The 26003-nt window shown below is 39.6% G+C and overlaps 2 protein-coding genes across 3 annotated transcripts; both read left to right on the top strand.

Moving 5' to 3' along the window:
* Positions 1-3944: 3944 nt before the first annotated feature.
* Positions 3945-14632, top strand: LOC125020441 (CD209 antigen-like protein C). Of its 2 annotated transcripts, none has more exons than XM_047605771.1 (6): positions 3945-4181; positions 6726-6845; positions 7523-7702; positions 8620-8804; positions 9902-10017; positions 12154-14632. In XM_047605771.1, the coding sequence occupies exons 1-6, from the start codon at positions 4073-4075 to the stop codon at positions 12302-12304; spliced, it is 861 nt and encodes a 286-aa protein (XP_047461727.1). In that variant the 5' UTR covers positions 3945-4072; the 3' UTR covers positions 12305-14632. The 2 variants fall into 2 exon arrangements, with proteins under 2 accessions (XP_047461727.1, XP_047461726.1); XM_047605770.1 differs by having other exon boundaries at positions 6717-6845.
* Positions 14633-18400: 3768 nt separating this feature from the next.
* LOC125019433 (NKG2-E type II integral membrane protein-like) lies at positions 18401-25765 on the top strand. Its single transcript, XM_047604206.1, has 5 exons — positions 18401-19154; positions 19897-20010; positions 22053-22236; positions 22788-22903; positions 24806-25765. The coding sequence occupies exons 1-5, from the start codon at positions 19091-19093 to the stop codon at positions 24814-24816; spliced, it is 489 nt and encodes a 162-aa protein (XP_047460162.1). The 5' UTR covers positions 18401-19090; the 3' UTR covers positions 24817-25765.
* Positions 25766-26003: the final 238 nt, after the last annotated feature.

The following is a 26003-nucleotide window of genomic DNA, read 5'->3' as shown; positions in this document are numbered from 1 at the left end:
CTCCTGCTGTTTGATTGCCTATAATAAAATCAGTGGGTTCTTCGTGTACAATGAAAACAATAAAAGTGAACAGAACACACCCTTGTGAGAACCACTGCACATATTTGTGTTTAATGGCAAGACCAGACAAGCCTCGTTGAGCCCGGCGGTGATTAACATCTGTGGAGATCAACTTCAACAAAACCCTCTGGCTCTTGATCTCCAGAACCTTCGCTTCATGTCGGCTGCAAACAAACATTACTGAGGTCGGAAGAATTATGTCAAACATTTTCCAATGTTGCAGAATGTGTGGAAAGTATAAGTTTTACAATGACGTATGTTTCCTCAGCCTTCTGCCTGGTGCAAGTCAGTCCTATCCAACTCCACCGAACAACAAATTTACTCAGAGCAGGTTTAACTGTATAATTTGTACGGGATATTCCCACGTGCAGAGACGAACCTGAAACTCTGACTCACACTGCACGTGATAGACATTCATGTGCATCATTTGTCTTTCTTTTTCTTTTTTTACATTTTTGCATCTTCCTCTCACACATTTTTCTTCCTTTGACACAACCACTCTTTGCTGGCACCTTCTTCAACTTATCAGGATGCAGAACTTCAAGCAGCTGCAGCACTTCAACAACATTTGGATAAAAGGGATAAAAAATTCACAAGTTAAAGATTGTGACTAATAATGAATTACATGTTAGATGCAAATGCCAGCAGCCTCCTGGAAGGTCAGGGAATCACCTTCTTCTACACTGAGGCTTTGTGTGATCTCATCTGAACATCATGAATGGCGTCACCAAAGTTCATAGCAATTGATCCGACACATATTTCCGGAGCCAAACCACAGGCAAAATGTAGATTTGTATATTGTGAGGTTGGGTTGACACACTGAAATTTCCATTTCCAACCCTTATGTTGTAATAGCAAAAGCTCATTAAATTAAGAACAAATGTAAAAATACAGATGTGTTTCAGTTCTCAGCATGAAATTATGTTGTTCTATGTAAATTTTCAAAAAAGCCCTGAAATGTAGGATGATTGAAGATTATAAGGAAAGAAGATAGAGTTCTGCAGGGCTTTCGGCGTCACCTTTTTCCCCATCACCGCGTCCATTTGTCCCTCGCGCAGCGCGTACCATTCACAGCATCCTAGCATCAGTTTTTAAGATGTCATGACGGCGGTGCATCATCTACAGCTTCATTTGTTGAGAGGATGTAAAAAAAAAAATGAATAAATAAATAACTCACCCAAGACTCTGAGCATGGTCTCTCCAGAACGAATCATTTTAGATGTAACCAGTGTAGCATGATGATATCTCCTGCCCTTTGCTTCTAGTGGCCCTAGGGTCAAGAAACCATTGGTCCTGTTAACCAGTGCTATTCCTGGGTAACCCTCGGCTACAGCGTGTCCTGCTAGGGTCACCATGACGATGGATACCAGCTGAAGGACCAAGCAAAGCTGATGAAGTCCTCTTTTAGATCAATCAGGGTTTTGAAAGTGGCTTTTTTCCTGAAATCTGCCTCCACTGGACCTTCAGGCAGAAGATCCAGACCTGCACATGACCCTGAAAGACCAATATTTAACAAGACATCGACAGGTTTGGGGTTTGACTCCAGGCCACCTGATCGCAAGTAGACACTAAAAAAAAAATTTCATTTGACCTTATTTGCTTACACATATTCATAAGAAACCAGCACTAAACGTCACACAAAACACATTCACTTGACTATGAGTCAAATAAAAATGTCGACCTCGACCTGTTTCAGTTTACAGAACACGCCCAGAAAATTAAAAAACAAAGACACAAACAGACCCAGGAAGCCACACATTCTCTCATTTAATCTCATTTATTTAACTCACCAAGTGACTCCAACCACATTCTCAATTGCTTCCCACCAAGTACTGTGGGTGTGTTTTCATGAAGTAAAGATCCTTTTAAGAGGTGATTGTGGAAATGAGAATGAGAATGAGTGAATGCTACAAGTCTGGCAGGATTATCACAGATGAAACTGTCGCTAATGTATCACAAACCTTATGATGCCAGCTTCATAATCATTTTAAAACTTGAATATCTTTGTTGTTTTTTTTGTTACTTTCCCACATTTGTGTGTCGCTTATGTCTCTCAGTTTTTAAGATAAGACAATTTAGTTTAGTTTAGTTTAGTTTAGTTTAGTTTATTTGGAACAATCAGAAGGAAAGAAATGCATCAAATGCATATACAATTGAAAAGAAACAAAAGACAGAAAACTAAAAATGCTTATACCAATACTACATAACTTAAAAATACTAGTAATGTTCGAAACAGAGCGGAGAGAAGCAGATTAACATGCTTATCTGGCCCCACCCCTCATCAGTATTACTCTTTTGTTATTCAAAGTTTTCTTTCAGCTCTGCTAAATAATAATAATGATAGCAATGATAAGATAAGATAAGATAAGATAAGATAAGATAAGATAAGATAAGATAAGATAAGATAAGATAAGATAAGATGACAGTGAACACAAAGGAATGTCTGTTGTGTTTAAAGACTAATTTGTTGCCATTTTCTGCCCTTTTTTTTGCACTTTTTGTGATTATTTGAGCTCATTTTATTCTCATTTAGTTTTGGTCATGTGACCCTTTTGAGTTTCTTTGTGGTGGATATGTTACTGTTGGCATAGACAACTCAAGGAAACGGCATTGATGACGGATTAACGCCTGGCTGTTGCATATCAAACTGTGCAAACTTTTTTTTTTTTTGAACTTATTATTAAAGACACTGAATTATTGATTTGGAAGAGTGAATATTAAAAGCTGAGTTTTTGTTGTTGTTGTTGTTTGTTTGCTTTTGGTGCAGACAACTGTGGTCGCTCTTAAATGCATTTCCACTTCTCCCTCCTTCCTCCTGCAGACCACCTATTCAAACTTTTTTTTTTCTGAGTTGCAGGGACTTCTGTAAAAGTTGCCCAACATTTATCTGCTTCAACCAGTCACCATTGTTTGAACAGACACCGTGTCTCCTCCAGAGAAAACCTGCACTGACAGAAGCATTTCCATAGATTACTGACAACCAAATCCCAGAAACGGGATGTCTCGCATGTTCCCGTAAACCAGACCGAGTGTTAAGAGAACAGCGGAAGACCGGAGGCGACCTCCTCAAACAAGGGGGCACAAGAAACGTCAAGTACAACCAAATAAGACTGGAAAACCAGCGAGTGCTGCTTCAAAAATAAAAGTCCTGAAACGCAAGCCTCATGTATAATTAAATGATTGATGTTTCATACAAAAACTTAATTACCTTAAGTAAAGGGCCCAATATTATAATATCTTAATAATCATAATAATAATCATAATCATAATATCTTCATGTGATGTCATATTAAAAAGTGTTTTCCTTCAAATTTGATATATGCATAAAATCAAAGGGAAAAAATGATCTATTAATTACTTTTCTAACTCTTCGATTTTTGAAGTAATGTCACTGAAGATTTTCATATTTTTGATATTTTGCTGGTGCTTTTACACTTTTAACAGTTTTACCGGCATCAGTTTATGCTCTCGGATGTTTTGTGTTTTTTTGTTTGCTTTGCGTTTGCATGTTTTCGTGGGTTTTTCAGTTCTATTTTTGGTCATTTTAGCCTTTTTATGTGGTCAGATTCACTCTCTTCATGTTATCCACATTTATCTGTGACTGTTCTTTTCTGACAGTTCTGCAAAATTATTACCATTTCCTGTCTTTATATATCTATTTTGCACTTTTTGTAGTTTTATGAACTCTCCTTTTTGTCTGTTTTTGGGGTCATGTGATCTAGTTTGAGTCTCTTTCTCATGTATTTTTGTAGTAGTTATACATGATTGTGCGTGTTTTAGGTCTTATAAATCTAAATAAATTGACCACATAAATTTTTCCTCGCTTTAGTGTTTTTATTCTGAAAGGTTTGACCGGAACACATATGAGTAATCTGTGTTGTTTGACTCAGGTCAGACACAGAGAGAGGATCATTGACCGGCGCACCTCTTTGACTCCGAGTCTGTCGCCACTAAAACTTTTATGAACTTTTAATTTAAACTCTTGATTTTTCTTTTTCTTCCGCTTCCTGAAATGCCGACCACCGGCGGCTCTCCAGCCTCTGACGGGATGTACTCCCAGCTGATAGACGACGAGGCCAATTACGACGAGCAGAGCCATAAACCAGATGTGGGACGCAGCGGTAAGGGAGAGTCCTCCTCTCCACATACATGTTCAGCAATTAATATAAATTTTTTTCAACTTTAACAACCAAAACTTTGTGAAATAGCTATTTTCTGCAAGAGCCCGTTCAGTTACAATGAGTTTTCCAAAGTTAGAGCAACAATAAAAAAACAAACAAACGAGAAAAAAAAAAACATTTCAAACTCACATATTTTGCATTATAAAACCCCAAATAGACTGACTGAATGGTGCAAAGTAGAATTAAAGCTCCCGTACAGGCCCCAGCAGATTGACATAATTCATGAAGCAGCACCCTGAGGCAACCGGGAGGCCTCCAAGAGGATAACTTTCATTTACTTATTTGTTTATTAATAGGCAGAAAAAGAAAAAAAAAAAACAGAATGTGATGTTTGTATATTAATTATTGACAGATTATGTCAGAATTGGCCCCTGGTGTAAATGACTTGGCACCCTCGCAAATTAAGAATGAGCAAATTTTGATTTTGTGCAACTTTAAATTTGTAAAAGTCATTTTAAGTACAATCAGAAATTTGTTTAAAACTATTTTGTGTTTTTATTACTAAAAGGAAGGAGTTTTGTGCAGCCCTTCATTCAGAATTATAAAAACAAATCAGGAAGTTTGAACTAACAACAAGCAAACCTAATATAACTGGAGTGGAAATAATTCAGAGTCATTTCCCTCTCACTGTGAGGTTTGCTTTGTTAGATGAATGTAGTTCCCTCATCCCAGAAATGACTCCTGACGTATTTGACAAGTCTGAACAGAGCAGATTCATTCGTGCATGAAGAGCTAAACGTCAGGAAAACATGTTGTTTGGATGTAAATGTGAGTAATACGGATGTAGTATGTAAAATAAAGATCTGGAGTCTGTGAAATGGTTAATTTTTCCAGAAGCAGACGTTGGTTGTAGTTCATTAACCACAGATATTTCCTCTAATCCAATTTTTCAGCCGACTGCAGACTTTCAGTCAGAGCACTGAAGGATTAATTTAAGGGCGTTTGTGTTGAGAACATTTCAATAAGTGTATCTGTATCTGTGCCGTGGTTCTGCTTCTGTGGAGAAAATGGAACAACAGATGTCCAGCTTAACTCTGCATTGATTCTGTAGAAGAAGAAGACAACGACCAAGATGTTTTTAATGCTGCTGCCGTCATAGAATCAGCCTCTGGTCATACATAGAAGAGATAGTAGAAGAAGAAGTAGGTTTTCCTCCATGTTTGTCTCATGAACTTATTAGCAGAAGAAGACAGCCAAGATGTCTCCGTGTTTCCAGTGCTGCTGTCCACACAGATCCAGGCTAGATGGAGGAGGAGGAGGAGGAAGTGGAAGACTAAGATGTTTTTTGAACAATGCTGCCCTCATGGATTCAGGCCGGGTTCATCTTAAATAGAATGTGAAGATGTTTCCTCCCGTCCTGAATGTCTAGAGTCTTAGAAGACGACCAAGATGTCTCCATGTCTCCAATGTTGCTGTCCACATGGATTCAGGGACCGTTCAGAGAAGAAGGAAGATGAGGGCAATGATGAAGAAGGAGAAGGATGAAGGAAGATGGAGGAGGAAGAAAAGAAGATGGTGGACAGCAAACAAGGAGAAGGACGAAGAAGTAGAAGAAGATGAACCATGATGTCTCCAGCGTTGCTCTCCACATGGATTCAGGGTTTACAGAAGAGAAGAACACAGGGGGAGAAGAAGTAGGAAGTTGAGGACAATGGCGAAGAAGGAGAAGAAGACAGAGATGAAGGAAGATAGAGGAGGAAGAGAAGTAGAAGGACAGCAAAGAGGAAGAAGGACGAAGAAATAGAAGAAGATGAAACAAGATGTCTCCATGTCTCCAATGTTGCTGTCCACATGGATTCAGGGTCTGCTAAGAGAAGAGAAGAACTGTGGAGAAGGAGGAGAAGAAGTAGGAAGGCGAGGACAATGGTGAAGAAGGAGAAGAAGACAGAGATGAAGGAAGATGGAGGAGGAAGAGAAGATGAAGGATGAAGAAGTAGAAGACATGGAGTCAGGGTCCATTTAGACATGAGAAGGAAGAACTAGGAGGAAGAAGAAGTAGAAGGAAGATCAGAACAAGGATGAAGAAGGAGATGGAAGATGGAGGAAAACTAGGAGGAAGATGAGGACAGTGATGATGAAGGAGAAGAAGAAGGAAGATGGAGGATAAAAAGACAAAGATGGCAGACAGTAAAGAAGGAGAAGGACAAAGAAGAAGTAGAAGAAGATGGACCAAGATTCCTCCACGTCTCCAATGTTGCTGTCCACATGGAGTCAGGATTCGTTTGGAGATGAGAAGGAAGAACTAGGAGGAAGACGAATGTCGATGAGGACAAGGATGAAGAAGGAGGAAGAGAAGAAGGTGGTGGACAGTTAAGAACAACGAAGACATAGAAGAAGATGAACGGTCTCTGACGTTGCTGTCCACATGGATTCAGGCTTGGTTCATCTTTTCAAACACTTGTTTCAACAACTGATTGTAGCCGGTATCAGACAGAAATCTTAAAACTGTGGATTATATTTTTTCCTCTCCTCCAGCTCACCCAGTTTCCTCGGTCAAAGTGAACCCCACACTGAGTGGCCCCGGCCGCTACCGCTTAGCCACGATATGCCTGGCCGCGCTGTGTGTCATCCTGCTGATCTCCATCATAGCCGTCGCTGCTCACAGTGAGTACACAACCCCCACACTGTACTCACTTCCCTCATTGTGGTTTCAACACAAACAAATGTTTCTCCTGTAAAGACAGTGATCATAAAGTAGTAACAGTAGTACATGTTTGTCAGGATAATGTGCCATAACATTATGACCACCCTCCTAATATTGTGCAGGTCTCCAAAACTGTTGGGACTCATCAGTGGATGGACATGGTCCTTCTCAGGGAGTTGCACATTGTTAATGTTGTTTTTTGAGTAGTTGCTAAAGTGTTTTTTGGCTTCATCCAGCAGAACAAGGTGGTCAATGTTCTCCTGACAGTGGTCATAATGTTGTGGCTGATTGGTCGGTGTCTGTCTACAAAGACAGTGTCTGTCTATTGGAAGGTTTGGTAGCGAAAATATTTTTACTTTTTCTGTGAGGTTGGCAGTTTTGGTTCAAACTGAAGCTAGAAAGAGTCCAGTTGTTTGACAGCTTCTTCATTCCAGATCGTCATGGAAATATTTGTGGACTCGAATGTTCAAGATGAAACATCAAACATTCAGGCCTCCAACAAGTGTCAGTGGTGCTTAACACATCACAACAACAACACAGACGCCCAATGACAGACGGCGGTTTCCTTACTTCACCAGTCTTTTTCTTAAAAATGTCGTAGTATTTCCAGTCCACCTACACTTAATATTTCCCACAGATAAGAATAAAACACCTCAGGGCAGTGGTGAAACAGCCCCAGAGATTCAGAAGCAGACGCAGGACACAAACGTGACGGCTCTGATGGCCACCATCACCAAACTGCAGCAGGAGAAGAAGCAGCTGCAGAAAGAGAGAGATGAGCTGCAGAACAAACTGGCCATGAAGACGACCACTAAAGGTAGAAAGCTCCATCTGCTGTCAAACAGTTAAACATTTTAATCCGATTAATCACAGGGTTGGATTCATTTAGATTAAATATCATTCATTTTTAATCTATATTAATCGCATTTTATTTTGCAAACAGACTCCTGATTAAACACCTTCAACAAAACAACTTGACTTTTTTGACCCTTAAAAGCAAAATGAGCAAAATGAAAATACGGTTACAACAGCCCCAATTGACTAAGTAGGAAAAATAAACGAATAGGTTATAGAAATCAAAAAATGCATGTCACCAATTATCCCATTGATAGTTAGCAAAGGATAAACCTGGGAAAAAAATGGCACAATTTTGTTCACTTTGAGTTTTGTCCATCTGTAAATTACGGTAATTTAAATACTGCATGTTGTTGTTTTTTTTCTTTCTTTTTGTCATGCACAGGCAGATGTTCAGATCTTAAGCGATTAGGACATTTGTCCACATTAATGTGTCCCTGTTGCTACTACTAAACTAACTTGTTGACATTGTCCAACGAGAGGAGAGCTGACCGCTGCTTATTTACAATGTTGTCGCAACAGAGAACAGTCTCTGACAGGGAACAGTGGTTGCAGGGGTGGACACATATTTGCAAGTCAGCATTGCATGTTTCCTCTTTAGTATTTACGGCTGCTTCTCGATCTCAGCGGTTTTCGAATTGATTGTTTTGGATCAATAAAAGACCGGTGAGGTTAACTGAGGAGTATGACTGATGTGCAATGAAATTTCGGTGAAAGATTCAGCCAAATTAGAGCAAACTAGATGAGTATGATTGTGAACGTGGGTCATTCTTCATGAGATGGGTTAATTACAATAAAATTTTTAATCAGATTAATCATGATAATGGATTAATCCACGCTAATCTTGACTCTCCTAGTAAATATTTTTTGTGCCATCAGTTCCGGAGGTGGTCAGACCGACATCCAAGGCGGCCGTTGCCCCCATCGTCTGCCCCCAGAACTGGCGTCTCTTCAACAACAGCTGTTACTTAATCTCCACAAACACATTGGGCTGGTCGGCCAGCCAGAGCTACTGCCAGAGCAAAGGAGCTCACCTGGCCATCATCCTCACGGCTGAGGAGCAGGTACAACCAGCTACACGTTAACTACGTAGTTTATTTTCATCTGTCTGTCGCAGAGTTAGGTTTTTATCAGACCAAACTGTGCAGAATATACATCCACACCTGTTGCATTTTCTGCAACTTCTGCAGCACGAAAAAAAAAAGTATCCTCCTCCTCCATTTACCAGAGGAAAGCTTAAACCGGGCTTTAAAGACGGACTAAAATCTGGAAGTAGAACACGTCTTGGTGCAGCATCGCAACTCAACTCAAGAGTTAGTTTGTTGCTTAAAAACAGAAACATGCTGTCGATAGATTTAGATTAAACCTCAACCATAAAAAAGGTCCTGTCTGCATTTAATTAGAAGCATCCCCCCTCCCATACACCAATCAGCCACAACATAATGACCACTGACAGGAGAAGTAGATAACATTTAAACCATGTGGTGACGATTCAGTGATCTGCTGCTAGGAAACTTTTGAACCTACTTAGACATGTACCACCCACCCAGACCAGACCAGACCAGATCCCCCCCACCCCATAACAATGACACTCCTTGATAGCAGCAGGATGCAGCCTGAGACGGACACAAAAACACTCAAGGAACAACTCAAAGAGACATGAAGAACATCACAAAGTGTTGACCTGGCCTCCAAATTTACTAGATCCCAAACTGATCAAGTATCTGTGGGATGTTCCACAGAGGAAGTTGGTCATATTGTTGTCATAACTCCCAGCTAATTAAAAAAATGGTCAAAGAGGCGGCTGGTGAGTGGATCTGATGCTAAAGACGGCTAACACGGCGTGAGGACACTTGATTCTGCATAAATTTAAGTGTTGATATAATTTAAAGAAAAACTCTCCCACATATAGTTGGAGAAAGTAGCTTAAGAGACTAAAACTGTTTCCTGCGTCAGGCTGTAAACATGTTCTGTAAACATGTGCAGCTCCATGGATACTGACTGGATTTTGGAGCCTCGAGTGGCCAGTTGAAGAACTGCAGCTGCTGCTTTGCTAATGTCAAAGCCGCAAGAAGCCATCCGTGGGCAGTACTTCTGTTTTCCATGTGGTTTGTAAGAAAAATGAAGTTCTGTTTTGTCTCTTTTGTTTGTTTCCTCACAGACTTTTCTGTGGAATCTTCTTCCCCGAGGACACTGGAACTCCTACTGGTTTGGGATCACAGACGGACAAACAGAGGATGTGTGGAAATGGGTGGATGGAACTCAAGTAGTCGGAGGGTAGGTTCCCATTACTGCCCCCACTCAACTGATTACCACTAAAAGCTGAGATGTGTGGATGTTTTGAGCTAGTTCAAAATAAGACAATGTGCACTTTTATTGGGCACGTAGGGGAAAAGTGACACAGCAGAGCAAGGACGAACATCAGTGAAGAGAAATTACCACAAGCAAATCTAAACAAGTTCACGGTACCTTAGACTCAGACAGACTTCAATGATTAGTGACCCAAACCCAATGTTTCCAAGTAAAATAAGCATAAAAGCTAGTGTCTGAATGAAAGGAGTCTTCTTGCTCAGTTGCACATAAAAAAAAAACACTCTTGAGAACCACAAGTAAAAAGAAAAATAGATTTAAGACAGTAGAAAAATAATAAATAAATAATAATAAGTAAATACTAAAAATATATCTCTATATATAATTAAATGAATTAAATAAAATGTGTCTACACACAAAAACATTAGGAACAACTCAAAAGAAGGTGCACAACGCGTTGACGTGGCCTCCAAATCCACGGAGAGTCCTCCCCTCAAATACATGTCAGTACTTAATGTGAAGAGCTTGAAGCAGAAGTTGTGAGAGTGAGAGCTGCACGTAGCGAACGGCAGCATCCGCGCAAGCTGAAATAAGACGGTGAACTCTAAAAAGACCTGACAGCTCCATCTCTGTCGGTGGATGAATCCAGTGTGGATCTAAACAACAGCTGATGTAACTAAAACTTAATTTGTCCTCTGGCTCCAGTCTGTCTGAAACACACACACACACACACACACAAACACACACACACGTACAAACACACAAATGGACCCACTGACCTTTGGACTGACCTGTTGCACACCTCCAGGTTTTTGACCTGATTCTCACCAGTTACATAAACTTGCCAATATTTGTCAAGATGAGAAATGTAAGTAGGCGCAAAAACACTGAGAGTGAAATGGTAGCTGATATGAATTTAGTTGAGAAAACAAATGCTATTTTCTTCAAAGGATAATTTGATTTAATAAGTTTTATTAACTCAGAGTTGAAACAAGAAATTAGTTGGTTATGACTTCTTGAGTTGAACCAGAGCAGTTTCTAAATTCTACTGACTTGACATATTTTACAGTGAAGACGTCGGACTGAGTACGATACAAGGGACTGAGCATAAAGTGTGAATGCAGACAATATAAAACCAGTGCAAACGGTGCAGATAAATTGTAATGTTATTCATTTATTGTGTTGTTTTATCCTGACTGTGTATTGCACTCTGATCTGTATTTTATTTATTGATTGATTATAACGAGACAATGCACCAACAAAGAGACACAGAACAGGGAGAATACGCAGACTAACAGAGTGTGTTGAAGTGCGTGAAAGCATTTGACTGATTAGGAGCGTAATGTGTGCAAAAGATGCAAAGATGTGTGCAAAGAGCTGACAGGTTATGAGCCTGGTTCTGGTGTTATTGTGGTTTGTGTGTGAGTGTGTCTGTTTGTGCAGTTTACACTTGTTTCTTTCAGTCACTGCGTCGTATAAACCCTCTTATAGACCCTCAGTGGTCTGAAATGCACTGAAATGTACAAAACACTGAAGAGATTTCAGGAGCTTTTAATCTGCAGCAGCCACCTAAAGTGAAGTAATCTATCTATCTATCTATCTATCTATCTATCTATCTATCTATCTATCTATCTATCTATCTATCTATCTATCTATCTATCACCTGTGTGACACTCTTCCAGCCATTTTATTGTCAGGTCAAACTTTTAATTTGGTTGAAGTAGAAATGTAAACTTCAAAGACGTTAATATTTCACAGTTGTCCTCCCGTTTAAGGTTTCAGAGCCAAAAGGAAGAAGATGTTGTTTTTTTAAAAAAATATTTACTCATTTTCCTGTATTGTGCCTACTCATCGGATTATTCCAGGACTGTGAGATTTCTCTTCCTCATTTTGACAATAGTTCTCGGTGACTATCTTTCTTTCCCTTCCTCTTTTGTTATTTTTTTCCCTCATATGCTTCTGACTCAGCCCCTTCGAGGTGTCTGTGTAGTTTTATCTTATGAAATCTGTGCCTTTTATGTCATTGCCGCTGCATAATGAGTGGTTTGCACTTTAAATCACTGCAGGAATTTCTCTATTTATCTGATTCTTTTTCTCTGGTAGTTTCTGGGAGGTGGGCGAACCGAACAACCACATCAACGAGGACTGCGGCTACATCGTGAAAACACAGGTGTTGGAGCGGGTGGCGATTCGGAGCTGGTACGACGCCCCCTGCTCCATGTCCTTACCCTTCATCTGCGAGAAAGAGATGTAACACTGAGACGGCCACATGCTAACCAGGCTAATGAGAGGAGGAAGACGACGGAGCAGTCGGTAGATTTTAAACTTTTGTGCCAGTTTTCTTAGAAAAAAATAATCTTTTTATGATCTGAAACAATTTAAATCATCAAAAATCTGTCGTCTTCCTCATTCGTTCTTCCTCACTCAATCAAACATAATGACTCAGATGATCCACTGTGTATTTTAATTCATGCTCTGCCCTGTTCACACTGGACTAGTTTTATCTGGGACCTCTGGTCATTTGTAGTAATATCAGAGGTCGTCTTTGATCTTAATCCCATGCGAAGTAGAACTGGTCTGTTACTGTTACTTCTAACACAGAGACCTGAGATGAAACGAATCCAGTGTGAATCAGCATCTCTGTGATTTTACTTTACATTTATTTGATCCCTTTTTTTTTTCTACCTCTTTCCGTATAAGAATTCTGAAGGTAAGTCAAAGATGTTAGGGAGCAAAGTGGAGACGTCTCTCACCCAGGATGTTTTATTTTCATGTTTCATGTTTTCATGTTTTTATCGTCAGTTAAAATGTTACTACTAACTGGAGCTGTCAGTGTTAATTGTGCTCTGAGCTGCGGCAGAAACATAACTGCGTTTAGTAAAATTTGAGTAAAACCCAGAGTTTGATTATAATGAATGAAAAAATGAAAATGACACACAGGGAGGTTGTTTATTTGTTTCTGAATCACATGACGTCGCCAGGTCAAACTAATTCCATGCAAATAGGACACAGACTTTACTAAAACATGTTAGATTCATGTAATGTGTATTTTAAAAAAAAATAAAATTAATTTGTGGGGGAAAATTAAAAAAAAAAAAAAAATGTATAAAGAATGTCTAAAACTATAAGGCGCTACGCTAACACCGGGCCTAGCGGCTAAATAGCAGCGGTTATATTAACATAATATTAGCCACCGCAAAGTCTGGGAATCCTCATAATAAATAAGGTGTATTAATGACAGCAACGTTCTCACTGGATATTATGATTATGATGAAGTGACTGCTTGGAATAACCACTAAATAAGTATACAGGTATATATGATTATTGTTAAGAACCGCTGACTTCAGTGGGTTTCTTTAATTCATATACTTAATCAGTTTCTATAAATTAATGCAACTGTATTAACTGATTGTCACTGGACTTGTGCAAGTGCAGCCTTGTTGCTCGTAGCAGCCATTCACTGGACGCTGATATTCCTCTAATAACCAGAATAAATCGGCCTCGTGCAGCCACTTCTATCCAGGGAAGGACTTTTTAGTCGGATAATGAGGGTGGTGTAAATCATCTGTTCAGTAGAGAAATCTAATCATGTAAACCTGGCTGGAATAAATCCATGATTTTCCATGTGGGGACAGACGGACAGAAACATGGAAGTGTCTCTGGGTCATTATATAATTGCAGGACTTTTTGAGTTTAACCAAACAGCACATGGCATTTTTATGGAAAGATTCTTCTAAATATTAAGATTAAAATGAAATTGAAAGTCATTCATAAATATACTGTAGTGACACTGTTGACATGAGACAAATCCACTAGTTTATATTAAATAACTAATAAAGAGGAGGAAGATCAGGTCATGTGATCTGGATTTAACACATTGAGAGGTTTGTTATTTTCCATATAAAATTTGATACATTGCAAAAAAAGAAACATGTGTCATGATTATCTCAACATAAGGGAAAGAAGTTATTTTGTATGAACTCACTTTATTATTGTTTAACGTTTGTTAATTTGAAGGTGGCTGCTTGTTATTTAGTTACATTTTAGAAATATCTGGTTCTGGTTTTCGGTATCTGGCTTTTTTTTTTTGTTTTTTTACTTTTAATAAAACTTCAGAAGTCCCTCGGTATATAGTGACCCCTCTAATCATGACGATTTTGGTTAAATAAATATCATCCTTGCATCAGACTGAACTGAGAAGCTTAATGATTCACTAGTTACGAGATGCGTTCAATTCCAAAAAAACGAGTCACGCGTCTTTGTGAAAGAGTCATAGGATTGTGAAAGTTGTTGAACTGTACGTGTGTCTCAGTGCTTATATTTCTACATAGTTCTGTTTTAGAGTCGATGGATCAGGGATTCCAGATGAGATTTTTACATTTATAACGGGTCTTTTAGTAATAATCACCGTTGGATGTATTATAACTGTACGTAATGATCACGTGAAGGTGTTTGATCTTTTTTTGATTTGCTCCCTTTTTTAGGGATTTAGTTTAATGAATATGTGAAATTGTGCAATCAGATGTCCCAGTTGATATTATTGTAAATAAATAATAAAGTTTATTGTGTTTTTTTATATATATATATTAATGCCTCACTGTGTTTTACAGCCACACTCATTTCTCATAAACACTCATAATGCTTATATATATATATATATGTATGTATGTGGTGACGATGCCTTAAAATCGTGAGACTTCAAGCTCAAATTGGCTTAAACTCATCTGATTATTTCAGTAACTTTAAACGGTGAATATTTATACTGTCATACTGTTATACTTATTTTACATTATATGCAGTATGTTTTAATTAATTGCCACTGATTTGTAAAATTCTGTTTTTAGTTTGACAATAAAGGGTATTTTATTATAAATTCCTGTACAAACTAAACAAAACAAAACATATATTGACCATTGTAATAAATATTGATATTTATTGTAACAGTTCTCTCGTTCTGTTTGAAATACGAAATGAGCTCGTGCAGAAAATAATCTCCTTTAGATTTTAAACCCAGATAAACTTTTAGAAGACATAAAGGAAGCCCTGCCTCAAGACTTGATATTACAGCTGGACCATTTCAAATTTAAATGGCATTGACGTGGGTTATTTAATGATCAGATCATTTCCAAGATAAAGGACTGGGGAGCTGGTGTTGGTGGTTTATCTCTGAATTCAAGTCGAATTAACTGATTAATGGCGACATCTCCTGGTTAAAAAGTAACATTGCACATGTGGGTCAATAAACTTATCCTCATTTTATCCAACTATATGCAGCCATTCTTCATTTATATATATTTTTTTTTTCCAGACAGAGAAACATGTTATGTGTTTTGGTTTGTGATTTAATTCTATCATTCTTTCTAAAAAACCATGTTTCTATTCAAAGACAGGAATCACTCCTCCTCCACTCGTAAAAGACCTCAGGCATCTTCCTCACCATAGACCCCTTCATGGCCTACATCACTGTGACATCAGGACGTCAGCTGGTGGTGAAACGGAGGGGATCCTGAGGCGAACACAGTCACTGTCAACCAGGAAAATGTAATCTTGCTGTATTTTTGGCCAAAACTGAAACACTAACTTGAAGTTTTAGTACATACCAGCCACTGCGAATCATGGACGACTTTGTTTGGCGATTAAAAGAAAGGACTGGAGTGAGACGATCAGAACCTGCACACACTCCACATCAGATAAGATTATTATGTAATGCAGCTTGGATAGTTGAGACCGAAATTATGTTAAGTTAAATATTAGCTAATGCTAATGCTAACCGCTAGCTAACACAACCTTAGTTGTGTGTTTCAGGGGTGTCCAAGCAGAAGTTACATTTACTACGTTACCCTCCACAGTGGTTCCACTTCCTTCTTGTAATATCTTTGTTGGAGAAGCTTCACTTGATAAAGACAGACCAGACTTCGTCCCCTCTGTGTCCTTTGGTCAAATCGTCCATCCAGTGAGTCAGAGTGTAGGGGTCAGTGAATATAGTCCCATCAGTCAGAGTCAGCTTTTTATATTATAAAATAAAACTCATGGGGAGTGAGTGTATTAGAATATTCTCTTTAATATGCATTTTCCTCATCCATTTTCGCCAAAACAGTCCATTGAAATATGCTAACCGGCGTTTACAGGCTATAGTTTTTGAGATGTTTTGCCTCCAGCTAAGCCCCGCCCCTCAAATAACGTGACACTGTTTACAAACAGTGAAACGGTCTTTATATCTGACACTATCTCAGGAACTTTACTTATTTATCAAAGTCGGAATACAGACATTGATTTTCAAGAAACTTTAGCAAGAGCAGTTTTACATTACAAACCAAAACTTTGTGACATGGCGTCTTTCTGCAAGATCTCAGAGCACTTTGAGTTACAAAGTGTTTTCCAACGTTAAAGCAATAAAAAAAAAAAACTTTGCAGACTCATATCATTTAAATTGTTGAACCCAAAACAGACTGACTGAATGATGCTGTCAAGGTTCTGTCTGCCTTTGATTTTGGGCTCATGTTTTGAAGTTTCCTGTTTTATTTTGTCAAGTTTCCTCGTTTCCTGTCTGTCGTGTTTCCTTGTGGTTTTGTTATGTCCGTCTGTGTCATGTTGTGTTTCCTGTTTTATTTTGTTAAGTTCTGGATTTCCTGTCTTGTGCCTCCTTGTCCCTTGATTGTTCATTGATTTCACCTGGTTTGATTGTCCTCATGCGTCGCACCTGTGTCTGGTCAGTCCTGAGCCCTCTGTATATATATTATGCATGAATCAGCATCCTGAAGGACCTGGAGGCCTCCAACACCACAACTTTTCTGTACTTATTTGTTTATTTATGGACAGAAAACGATGAATTTAATGTTTGCATGTTAGTTATTGATAGATTATGTCAGAATTGGCCCCTGAAAATGAGTGAGATGAGACAGATGCCCTTTGACGCCGTCACAGTATTGATGTCAACAAAGTCCTGTGACGTGTAGGCTACCGGACGTCCATGTGGTAGCCTGCACAGGCTCACTTCCTATGGGATCCTAAAGTAGGTGTGATGAAACCCGTCATTCTGTGAATTTTGTAATTTTTTTTTTTTTTTTTGGCGAGGGGTTGGAGAGAGCTACAATAATGAGTGTCTGCAGGCAACAGTGAAGCATGGTGGAGGCTCCTGGAAAGTTTGTTCAGGATTAATGGTCCTCAATGCTGAGAGATACAGGCAGATACTGATCCATCATCAACACCATCGGGGAGGAGGAGGAGGATTGACCCTAAGTTTATTCTGCAGCAGGACAAAAAGTCCAAACATCCAGCCAAGGTCACTAAGAACTATCTCCGGAGTAAAGAAGAACAAGAAGTCCTGGAAGTGATGGCATGAACCCCACAGAGCCCTGATCTCAACATCATGGGGTGAGTCTGGGATCACATGAAGAGACGGAAGGATCTGAGATTTAGATTTCTCCTGTCATTCACTGCATTCTGCTAACCGATGAAAATACACTATTTACACATTTTCTCGAGTCTTAGAAGACGACCAAGATGTCTCCACGTCTCCAGCGTTGCTGTCCACATGGATTCAGGCTTGGTTCATCTTTTCAAACACTTGTTTTTACAACTTATTGTTTTTCTTAGGTGATCAGAACGCCGGTATCAGACGCGAATCTTAAAACTGATTCTAGAAGTTATTTTCCTTTCCTCCAGCTCACCCAGTTTCCTCGGTCATAGTGAACCCCACACCTGCTGGTAATGGCTGCTCCCATCCCTATTTTAAAGAAATATAAGTGAAGCTTAATTTTAGACTTAGACTTTAATGATCCACAAGGCAAATTACTTTCTTACAAGTAAAAGGAAGATAAAATTAAAATAAAATGTGTCATATAGTAGTGTAAGCAAAATATGTACAGAATTATCATTATTTACGAAATTACAAAAATAATGGTCAAAACAGTGTCCAAGGTGATTATTATGTGGTTTAAGTTATTTATTGTGTACAGCTGCTAAATATTCTATTTTGTGTTGTTGTTGGTATTTAACGTGTTTGCCTTTCAGTTTTTAATGTGTATTTCCTCTTTTTATGTAACAACCAAACGTAAATAACAGTGGCCAGGTGGGTTAGTAGTAGTTAGTACGATTACTATTATTATTTTTATTGTACTGTAGTATATAGGCTAGTAGAAAACTATGAGGAAACGCCTTCTGATATACTTTTATTGTGTTACGTTTAATATTAATAATCTAATGTGCATAGACTAATAGTACAGTTAACACAACAATCTTGTTTCGTTGTGCTATGTGTCATAGGTGATTCATTGTTTTTTAAAATAAGCTAATTATCCTTGACCTTAAAAAGACAAATGTACAGCTTAAGTTTAAGGTGCACATTTATTGTAATCAAAACAGGAAAAAAAAAAAAAAAAACAGGCACTTGCAGATACAAACAGAAACACTTGACTCTGATTATACTGTATGTTTCAGAAACAGTCATACATTTGCTATTCCCCACCAGGGATCAATAGTCTTTCTGGTTACCAGGCTTACATTAAGCTTCAGAACAGTTTTATTGTGTTGTGTTAATTTTTTTTCTTAAAATAAGCTACAGGTAATTGGAGGTCACAGAAGCAGTACGTGATGAGGACCGACTTTAGGGAGAACCTGGGGTCCTTTGCATTGTGCATTCAGTGTGAAAGGGCTTTAACTGGCATAGAAGAATATCATCAGTACCAATACCTGTGACTGACCAGCGGGACGGACAGCAAATTTATGGCCACCAGCTGGTGGCGCCATTGGTAAATGTTTGCACTATAATTATTTAGTGCTTGTGGCTTAAGCCAGTCATGTTGGTGCTTTTATTTTGAAACGCGTGACCGGAACAGATGCTTTTATTCCGTGCTGCTTGACTCCAGCTATAGGAGGGGAAAGAAACCGAGGAAATAAACCAGAGCTTCATCCGGAGTCAGACTCCGTCTCCGCTGCAACTTTTATAAACTTTTAATTCTATTTTTTCCTTTGTTTGTTTGATTGATTTGCCTGAAATGCCTGAAGTGACGAACCCCGGCTTCACCCCCGCTTCTTCCGGATGTACTGCGAACTGATGGAGAACGATGAGGAGCGGAACCGCAGGCCAGATGTGGGGCGCCGCGGTAAGGAGGAGTCCTCCTCTGCTCATGCACCCTCAGCATTTTAATCTTTTTTTTTTGTTTGTTTTTTTGGTTCTATTTTACAAACCAAAGCTATGTGACATGGCGTCTTTCTGCAGGATCTCACATAGAACTGTGAGTTAGAGCAACAAACAAACTCCACCTTTTTTTTAAGATTATGCATGAAGCAGCACCCTGCAGGACCTAGAGGACGAAGAGAAGAACAAGAAGATGATGGTAGAGGATGAGGAAAAATCCAGTCCTGAATGTCTAACGTATAGGAGAAGATGAACCATCTCAAACATCTTTGTCCACACGGATCCATTCAGAGATGAGACTGAAGGAGGACAAGGATGAAGCAGGAGAAGAAGAAGACCAAGATGTCTGTAACGTTGCTGTCCATGCGAAGAAAGAAGAGAATGAAGACGGGAAAAGGAAGATCCGTCTCTGTCTTTGTTAATGACGCAGCCCTCGTCAAAAATAGAAGACGTTTCTCCTCCAGTCGTGAACGTCTAGAGTCTTAGAAGATGAACCAAGATGTCTCCACGTCTCCATCGTCTCTGTCCTCACTGATTCCATCTTTTGTTTGTCCACCTCCATGTTTCTGTCCGTCCTGGAAACTCCTCAACCTGATGTTTAGACAGACGCGCTCAGAGAATGGACTTATTCCAACAACCGTTATTATTGAAGGTTTACAGCAGCTCCTCTTCCTCTGATTGAAAACTGTTTGTCCTATCGCCTCCAGCTTTCCTGGACGTCCTCAGACCGTGCAGACCCAGGTCCAGACACGTGGTCGCCTTCGTCCTGGGGGTTCTGTGCCTCGTTCTGTTGATCGCCCTCATAGCCGTCGCCGTACGCCGTGAGTAACACAACTTTCACGACTAAACCTGCCTCCAACCTCGGCCACTCACTCCTCCTCTTCTCCGGAGGCTCAACACTTCTGCAGTTTGGTAAAATCAGTCTGTGGCCCTCTGCTTCCTCCTGAGCGCCAGTGTTGCGGTCTCCTATTCAAAAACATCTGTGGAGACTCATAACATATAAAAGAACATATAGAAGGACGTCAGCCCACAGGTTGGAGGTTCAAACAATGTGTGTTATTCAAACGTAAAGAGTTCAGGGTCAAAATCAAACCAAACTCAAAGAAGTGAAATAGGAAGTTGGAGCAAAAGTCAACCCACATAAGAGGAGCCGCATAGTTTCAACCTCTGGAGGTTTCAACCCCCTCATGCTCCTCTTGCCAATTAAACGTATGTTTAGTACCGTTTGTGATTCCAGATGCCATAGGAATGATTTGTTTTAAACTTCTCAAACTGAAAACTAACATAAAAAAACTGTTAATTTTATTCAAATGACATTTTGTCTTCACAACATTTATCATTTTCAAGTTATAGATCTGGAAGCTTTGAGAAAATGAACTAATCAAAATGAATCGGTTCATTTCCAAACTATTTTAGAGCTCACTCAAGTGCTCCAGCTTTACCACAATTCATCGCCCCTTATTCAAATTATTGGCAGAAAACTGAACAACAACATTCCTCACCCGTTTGTGAGGGATAAAATCTTCACTTACTCAGTCATTTTAGCTTGGCTGCCTTCAGGGCTTCATTCTCATATTATCTTTCCATTTGCTCAGAAACAAAGATAAAAAAATAAAATATAGCATCTATACACGGAAATGAATGTAGTTGGTACAATGAGGGATAAAAATAGTAGCATTTAAAACATTAAACAATGAAACAATAGTGCAAATGTGCCTACTGAGGTAGGTGGACTAGGGAACGATATAAATATGAGGTTTATTGCGCGTCAGCCTCTGAACGAAGTTGGAGGTGCGGTGGGGGGGCAGGATGTAGTGGACCACGTGACCACCTTCCTAATATTGTGTAGGTTTCCAAAACAGCTGTGACTCATCAGAGAATGGACGTGGGCCTCCTTAAAACACTGATACATGTCAAATACTTGTTCGAAAAGGACGTGGAGGGAAGCAACATGCTAAATAATAATAGTAGCAACAACAATAACCTTTAAGACGTTTCGTCTTAGATTTTGACGGTGTAGAAACAGGATGTGACATAATGGCGACTACCAGTTGCCATGCCAACCGCTCTGTAAAGGTTCCGTAGCATCAGTTCAGCCGATGACAGGAAGTGGAGGTGTTTTTAGTTCAGGTTTATATACAGACTGTGTCAAATATCAGAGACCAGAGTCTAATCTGGATATTTTAGCGGCTGATTGAACACAATGTGTAACATTTTTTTTATAATAGTACAGAAGAAGAAAGGAAACATCTGCATTTGTTAAACTTAAAATAACAGAAACCATCTCTGGAAAATATATTTGTGATGTATAGTTTACTGTTTAAGTCCCGCCCACTAACATCGAGGGGGCGGGGCTTATGTTACCCATACTGCAGCCAGCCACCAGGGGGAGCTCCACTAGCTGTAGCTTCACTTTTAAAGGAGCCATGTCCTCTTTTTATTACGGTCTGGAGCAAAGAACACAAGCTGGTTTAAAAGTTTTATATCCTTAAATTATTAATCTTTATGCTCTTATGTTATTTATTCATTTATTTATGGTTTAAACATTACGCTAACAGCGTTATGCTAACAAAACCATTATTTAGGTAGGTACATAATGTGATATTTCAATCTCTAACAAAAAGAAGCATCAATTTTTTTTTAACAGTATTTCATATTGTTTTGTTTTTTATAGATTATTATGATGTTATGTGACTGAGATCAAACTGGCCTGATTTCGGTAACCGCTGACATTTGCTCCAGCACAAGCAACTCTGAGAGAATGATGGATTCATCATCATACTTTAGTTTAAAAGCTAGTTTATTATCTGTGTGTGCAAATCGGTTTATCATTTTCTAAACTCGGTCAGTTTTCTTCTTTCAGTGACATCAGGTCCTGAGGTGATGAAACTGACGCAGCCCCCCTTCGTCTCCTGCCCCCCCGAGTGGTATCGCTTCCACAACAGCTGCTACATCCTCTCCGACGATCCCAGGGACTGGCTGAGCAGCAAGTCGTACTGCGAGAGCAAGGAGCTCACCTGGCCTTCATCTTCACGGCCGAGGAGCAGGTACAGCGTCGCTGACTGAGGGAGAAACCCACATCCACCTGATTTAGCTGCTTCTATTAACAGGAACCAGATGTGGTGACTCGGTGTCATTGTTCCTCCCAGTGAGGTTTATTGTCATGTGGGTTTCATTGAGCATTGAACATTGTCAGGTCTAATCAGGGTCTAATGTGGTCTACGAGGTCCCCCTTCTGCATGGACTCTGAGCACAGCTGGTTTATTAGGAACCATGAAGAAGAAGTGTCCTAATGTTGTGTAATGTGATAATGTAGATAAAGTGTCTGAATCAGCTCTGATGTTGTAATGATCTACGTCAGGGACCAAACTGATGGAGAGATTAAGTGCATTTCCTTCATCGTCTCCATCTTTTCGGTCTAAAGCGCCTGAAAGCAGCAAAAATGTGAAACCGCAGAAACAAACGAGTTTAAACTGAGTCTAATAACAGAGTTTATCTGGGTGCATCTGAGTGTGGCTGCTGCTGCTGCTTGGATGATAAACAGGGGCTAACTTTGAATTCGCTGTGGATTATTTTAACGTTCTGTGTTTCCTGCCAGAGGTTTTTGTGGGAGCTTCTTCCTGACGCCGGGTGGCGGCCGTACTGGTTCGGACTCAGCGACAACAGGACGGAGGGTCGGTGGGAGTGGACCGACGGCACGCCGCTGGGCACAGAGTAGGTCACATGAAGTCTACACAACACAGGATAATAAATATGAGTTTTACTTTAAAAGCTGAGATCTTTATGAAGGTTTTGTGACCCAGTGCTAATTTTCATGAGGGAAAGAGTTGAGAGTCTCTGCAGAGTTCCTCCCTGTGGACTGCAGTTAAGCCTTTGACCTTCGATGGAAACGTGTTTCACAGTGAGCAGCGGGAAATCACAGGAAGAAGACGAAGACACTTCCTTTAAAATCTTCTTCATTATTTCACCATTCACTCAATCTTCTGCCAACTCGTAACATTTCCCAAGAACTTCTTTATTTCTCTTTGTCATATTTCAAAATACTTCTCAATGACTAACTGACCTGTTTTTACCCCCTTTCATTCCTCTTTGCCTTCAGCTCTGTGAGTCAGTAATTACAGCTCTGAGCTAAATGCTCAAAAAAAAAAAGCACCTTTCTGTGACAGTCACCACAGAGTCCAGACTCCTCCCCAGAACCGAGCCAGATCTGCGAATTAGCTCGTGCTGACGCCTCCTGTTCTTGCCACCCGACCCCATGATGGAGGCAGATGGAAGAAAATGAAATCAGCAGTTATCTTTAATTGTCTCCTACTCCGGGGGTGTCAGGCTCTGCCTTTGGGAGAACATCTGGATTGTTCTTGACCCCACGTAAATAAATAAATGAACTGAAGTGATGTAAAAGGCTGAAAAGCAGCACTCACCCATCCTCTTTGCTGATCCTTGTACGTGGAACTAAACAAAGGCCACAGAACAAACAGCGACGCACACGTGTCAGAGTCATTAGTGCCTCTCGTGTTTGTAGCAGCCAGCGTGGCCCAAAGGAAACTACATGACACCAAAACAAGCACAAACAACGCAGACATTAAGCAGAGTAAAGGTAAAATTTTTAAAAATGACACTTTGACTGTGGACATACAGGCTACACAGACACGTGTGTGTAAATATTTCTGGCTCTGTGCACATATAGACCAGCACCAGTTCATCCTACAGCAAGATAATGACCCTAAACTTTAGTCCAGGTTCTACCAGAACTACAGGAACTACCTCAGGATACAAACTAATGGGAAGCTTGAAAACATGGAGTGGATCATGTCTCCATGGTCCAGTCTCTAGACTTTAACCCCACGGAGCAGAAGAGTGGAAGCAAAGCTCCCTACAAAATATTTTCACATGTTAAATCAGCCAAACATGGTTATTTTGACGGGTTTAGAATAGATCGTGAGTTATTGTTTATTTGGTCTCTGCTTTTGTTTCAGAGTAAAATGAGACGTTAAACTGCTACATTTAAATTTAAAAAAAATATTCTAAAACTTTTGACCAGCAGCGTATGTATGGATGGATGTTTGCATGTATATATTCATATATGTGTGATTTAGTTTTTGTATTACATGTATATATCGTACATATTTTGTACAGGTTTTGCATTTACTCTGACGTCTGTCTTTTATTTTGTGATCACGTGTTGGAGTTTCCTAGTTTCCTGCCTGTCATGCCTCATTTTTCCACCCTGTCTGTCTGCGTCATGTTGTGTTTCCTGTTTTATTTTGATAAGTTCTGGATTTCCTGTCCGTGTTTCCTCGCGTGTCCCTTGACTGTTCATTGGTTTCTCCTGTGTCTTGTCGTCCCTCAGCCCTCTTGTGTATTTGTAGCTCTGCCTTACTTCCTTGTCTCTATGCCACGTCCATGATTCTTTAGATTTTTTTTTTTTGTATTTAGGATTACCCGCCTTTTGTTTGTTCCCTGTAGTTTTCATTAAAATCCCTCCCTTTTCCCCGGATTCTCTGCCTATTTATTAGTTGTATATGTTTACAATTGTATGAAGATTTCTGGTGCTGACCGAAAAATAAATTGCTTCCATTCATTCATAAAATAAAACACTCGCTTTCTGCCTCCTAGTTTCTGGATGACTGGCGAACCGAACAACGGAGAGGATGAGAACTGCGGCAGCATCGTGAAACCTCGGGGGTCGAATACAAACTCTGCTCAGAGCTGGTACAACAACCCCTGCAGCTCCCGATGGCCCTCCATCTGTGAGAGGGAGCTGGACGTCACCGAGGCCTTCACCGCCCCCCCGCACTGAGCCGGCCGTCAGTAACTGTCGATCACCGTGACGTCACATCCTGTTTTTATGGCGTCACTAAAACTTGACTCTTGAACACACGACTCAGTTTTATATTAACGACCTGAAATTACAGAAAACATCCACCAACTGTATTAGTCTAAACTTGAGCCCCACCGACTGACATGAAAGGGGGCGGGGCTTTTATTATGATGTATACCGCCACCAGCCACCAGAGGGAGCTATACTTGCTTTGGCTTCACTTTAAAAGAAGGAGCTGTCATTGGTCAAGTTAACATAATGTGAAATTTCTCATATTAATGACTAATTTATTGCCTTAAAAATATTTTTTTATGTAAATTCTAGGAAAGATTTGATTTTTTTTTTGTTAATGGTGTTATTTTTGCTTAAATTGAAGTTTCGTCTGGCAGAATTGATTTGAAAGCCTTAAATAGCAATGTAACGGGCTCCTTTTTGATATTTGGGTTTTGTTTGGATCTGATAGTGGATGTGAAATTGTTACATATGAGAAAGTATTTCTCCTTGTACTTCATTGTTGAAGGATATCATTATTTATGTTAACTGCGTGGTGCTGATGGACAGCTCCTTGGAAACTGTAACACTGAAGGTGTAGAATTTGAATAAAAAAAAAGCGTGTTAGTGGTTTAGATTATATAAGTGCTGACCAGACTTTACACATGTTCCGAGTTTGATTTGTTTGTAACCTTTGTTTTTACTACGATTCGAGGGGTTTAAAGACCAAACAAGCCCAAAGCTCAATAAATGGCGTTTCTCTATTTGTTATGAAGTTGTTCTATTTGACGTACAGTTGCCAGGTGGTAAAACGTCGCTCAGTAAGAGACAGGATCCTATGATGGAGGCAGCGTCTGTTGTGTTTTTAATGTTTTTTTTGAAAGTCAGATTAGATTCCAGTTTGACTCTGAGGCACTTGGATTGTGATACCAGCTCAAGTTCCTCACATCCTCCTGAACAGACGTTGGATCAGTTCTGCTCTGTTTTTTTTTTTTGTTTGTT

Source organism: Mugil cephalus, chromosome 14, assembly GCF_022458985.1.
Source record: "Mugil cephalus isolate CIBA_MC_2020 chromosome 14, CIBA_Mcephalus_1.1, whole genome shotgun sequence".
NCBI lineage: Eukaryota > Metazoa > Chordata > Actinopteri > Mugiliformes > Mugilidae > Mugil > Mugil cephalus.
Note: the sequence above shows the minus strand (reverse complement) of the source record. Positions and strands in the feature narration are given on the sequence as shown.

Bases quoted from the DNA above. Each gene is read 5' to 3' on its own strand.
- LOC125020441 (XM_047605770.1), top strand. From the start codon at position 4,073: ATGCCGACCACCGGCGGCTCTCCAGCCTCTGACGGGATGTACTCCCAG. The intron at 7,703-8,619 runs GTAGAAAGCTCC...TTGTGCCATCAG, and splicing joins CATGAAGACGACCACTAAAG to TTCCGGAGGTGGTCAGACCG. The intron at 8,805-9,901 runs GTACAACCAGCT...GTTTCCTCACAG, and splicing joins TCCTCACGGCTGAGGAGCAG to ACTTTTCTGTGGAATCTTCT.
- LOC125019433 (XM_047604206.1), top strand. From the start codon at position 19,091: ATGTACTGCGAACTGATGGAGAACGATGAGGAGCGGAACCGCAGGCCA. The intron at 20,011-22,052 runs GTGAGTAACACA...TTCTTCTTTCAG, and splicing joins CATAGCCGTCGCCGTACGCC to TGACATCAGGTCCTGAGGTG. The intron at 22,237-22,787 runs GTACAGCGTCGC...GTTTCCTGCCAG, and splicing joins TCTTCACGGCCGAGGAGCAG to AGGTTTTTGTGGGAGCTTCT.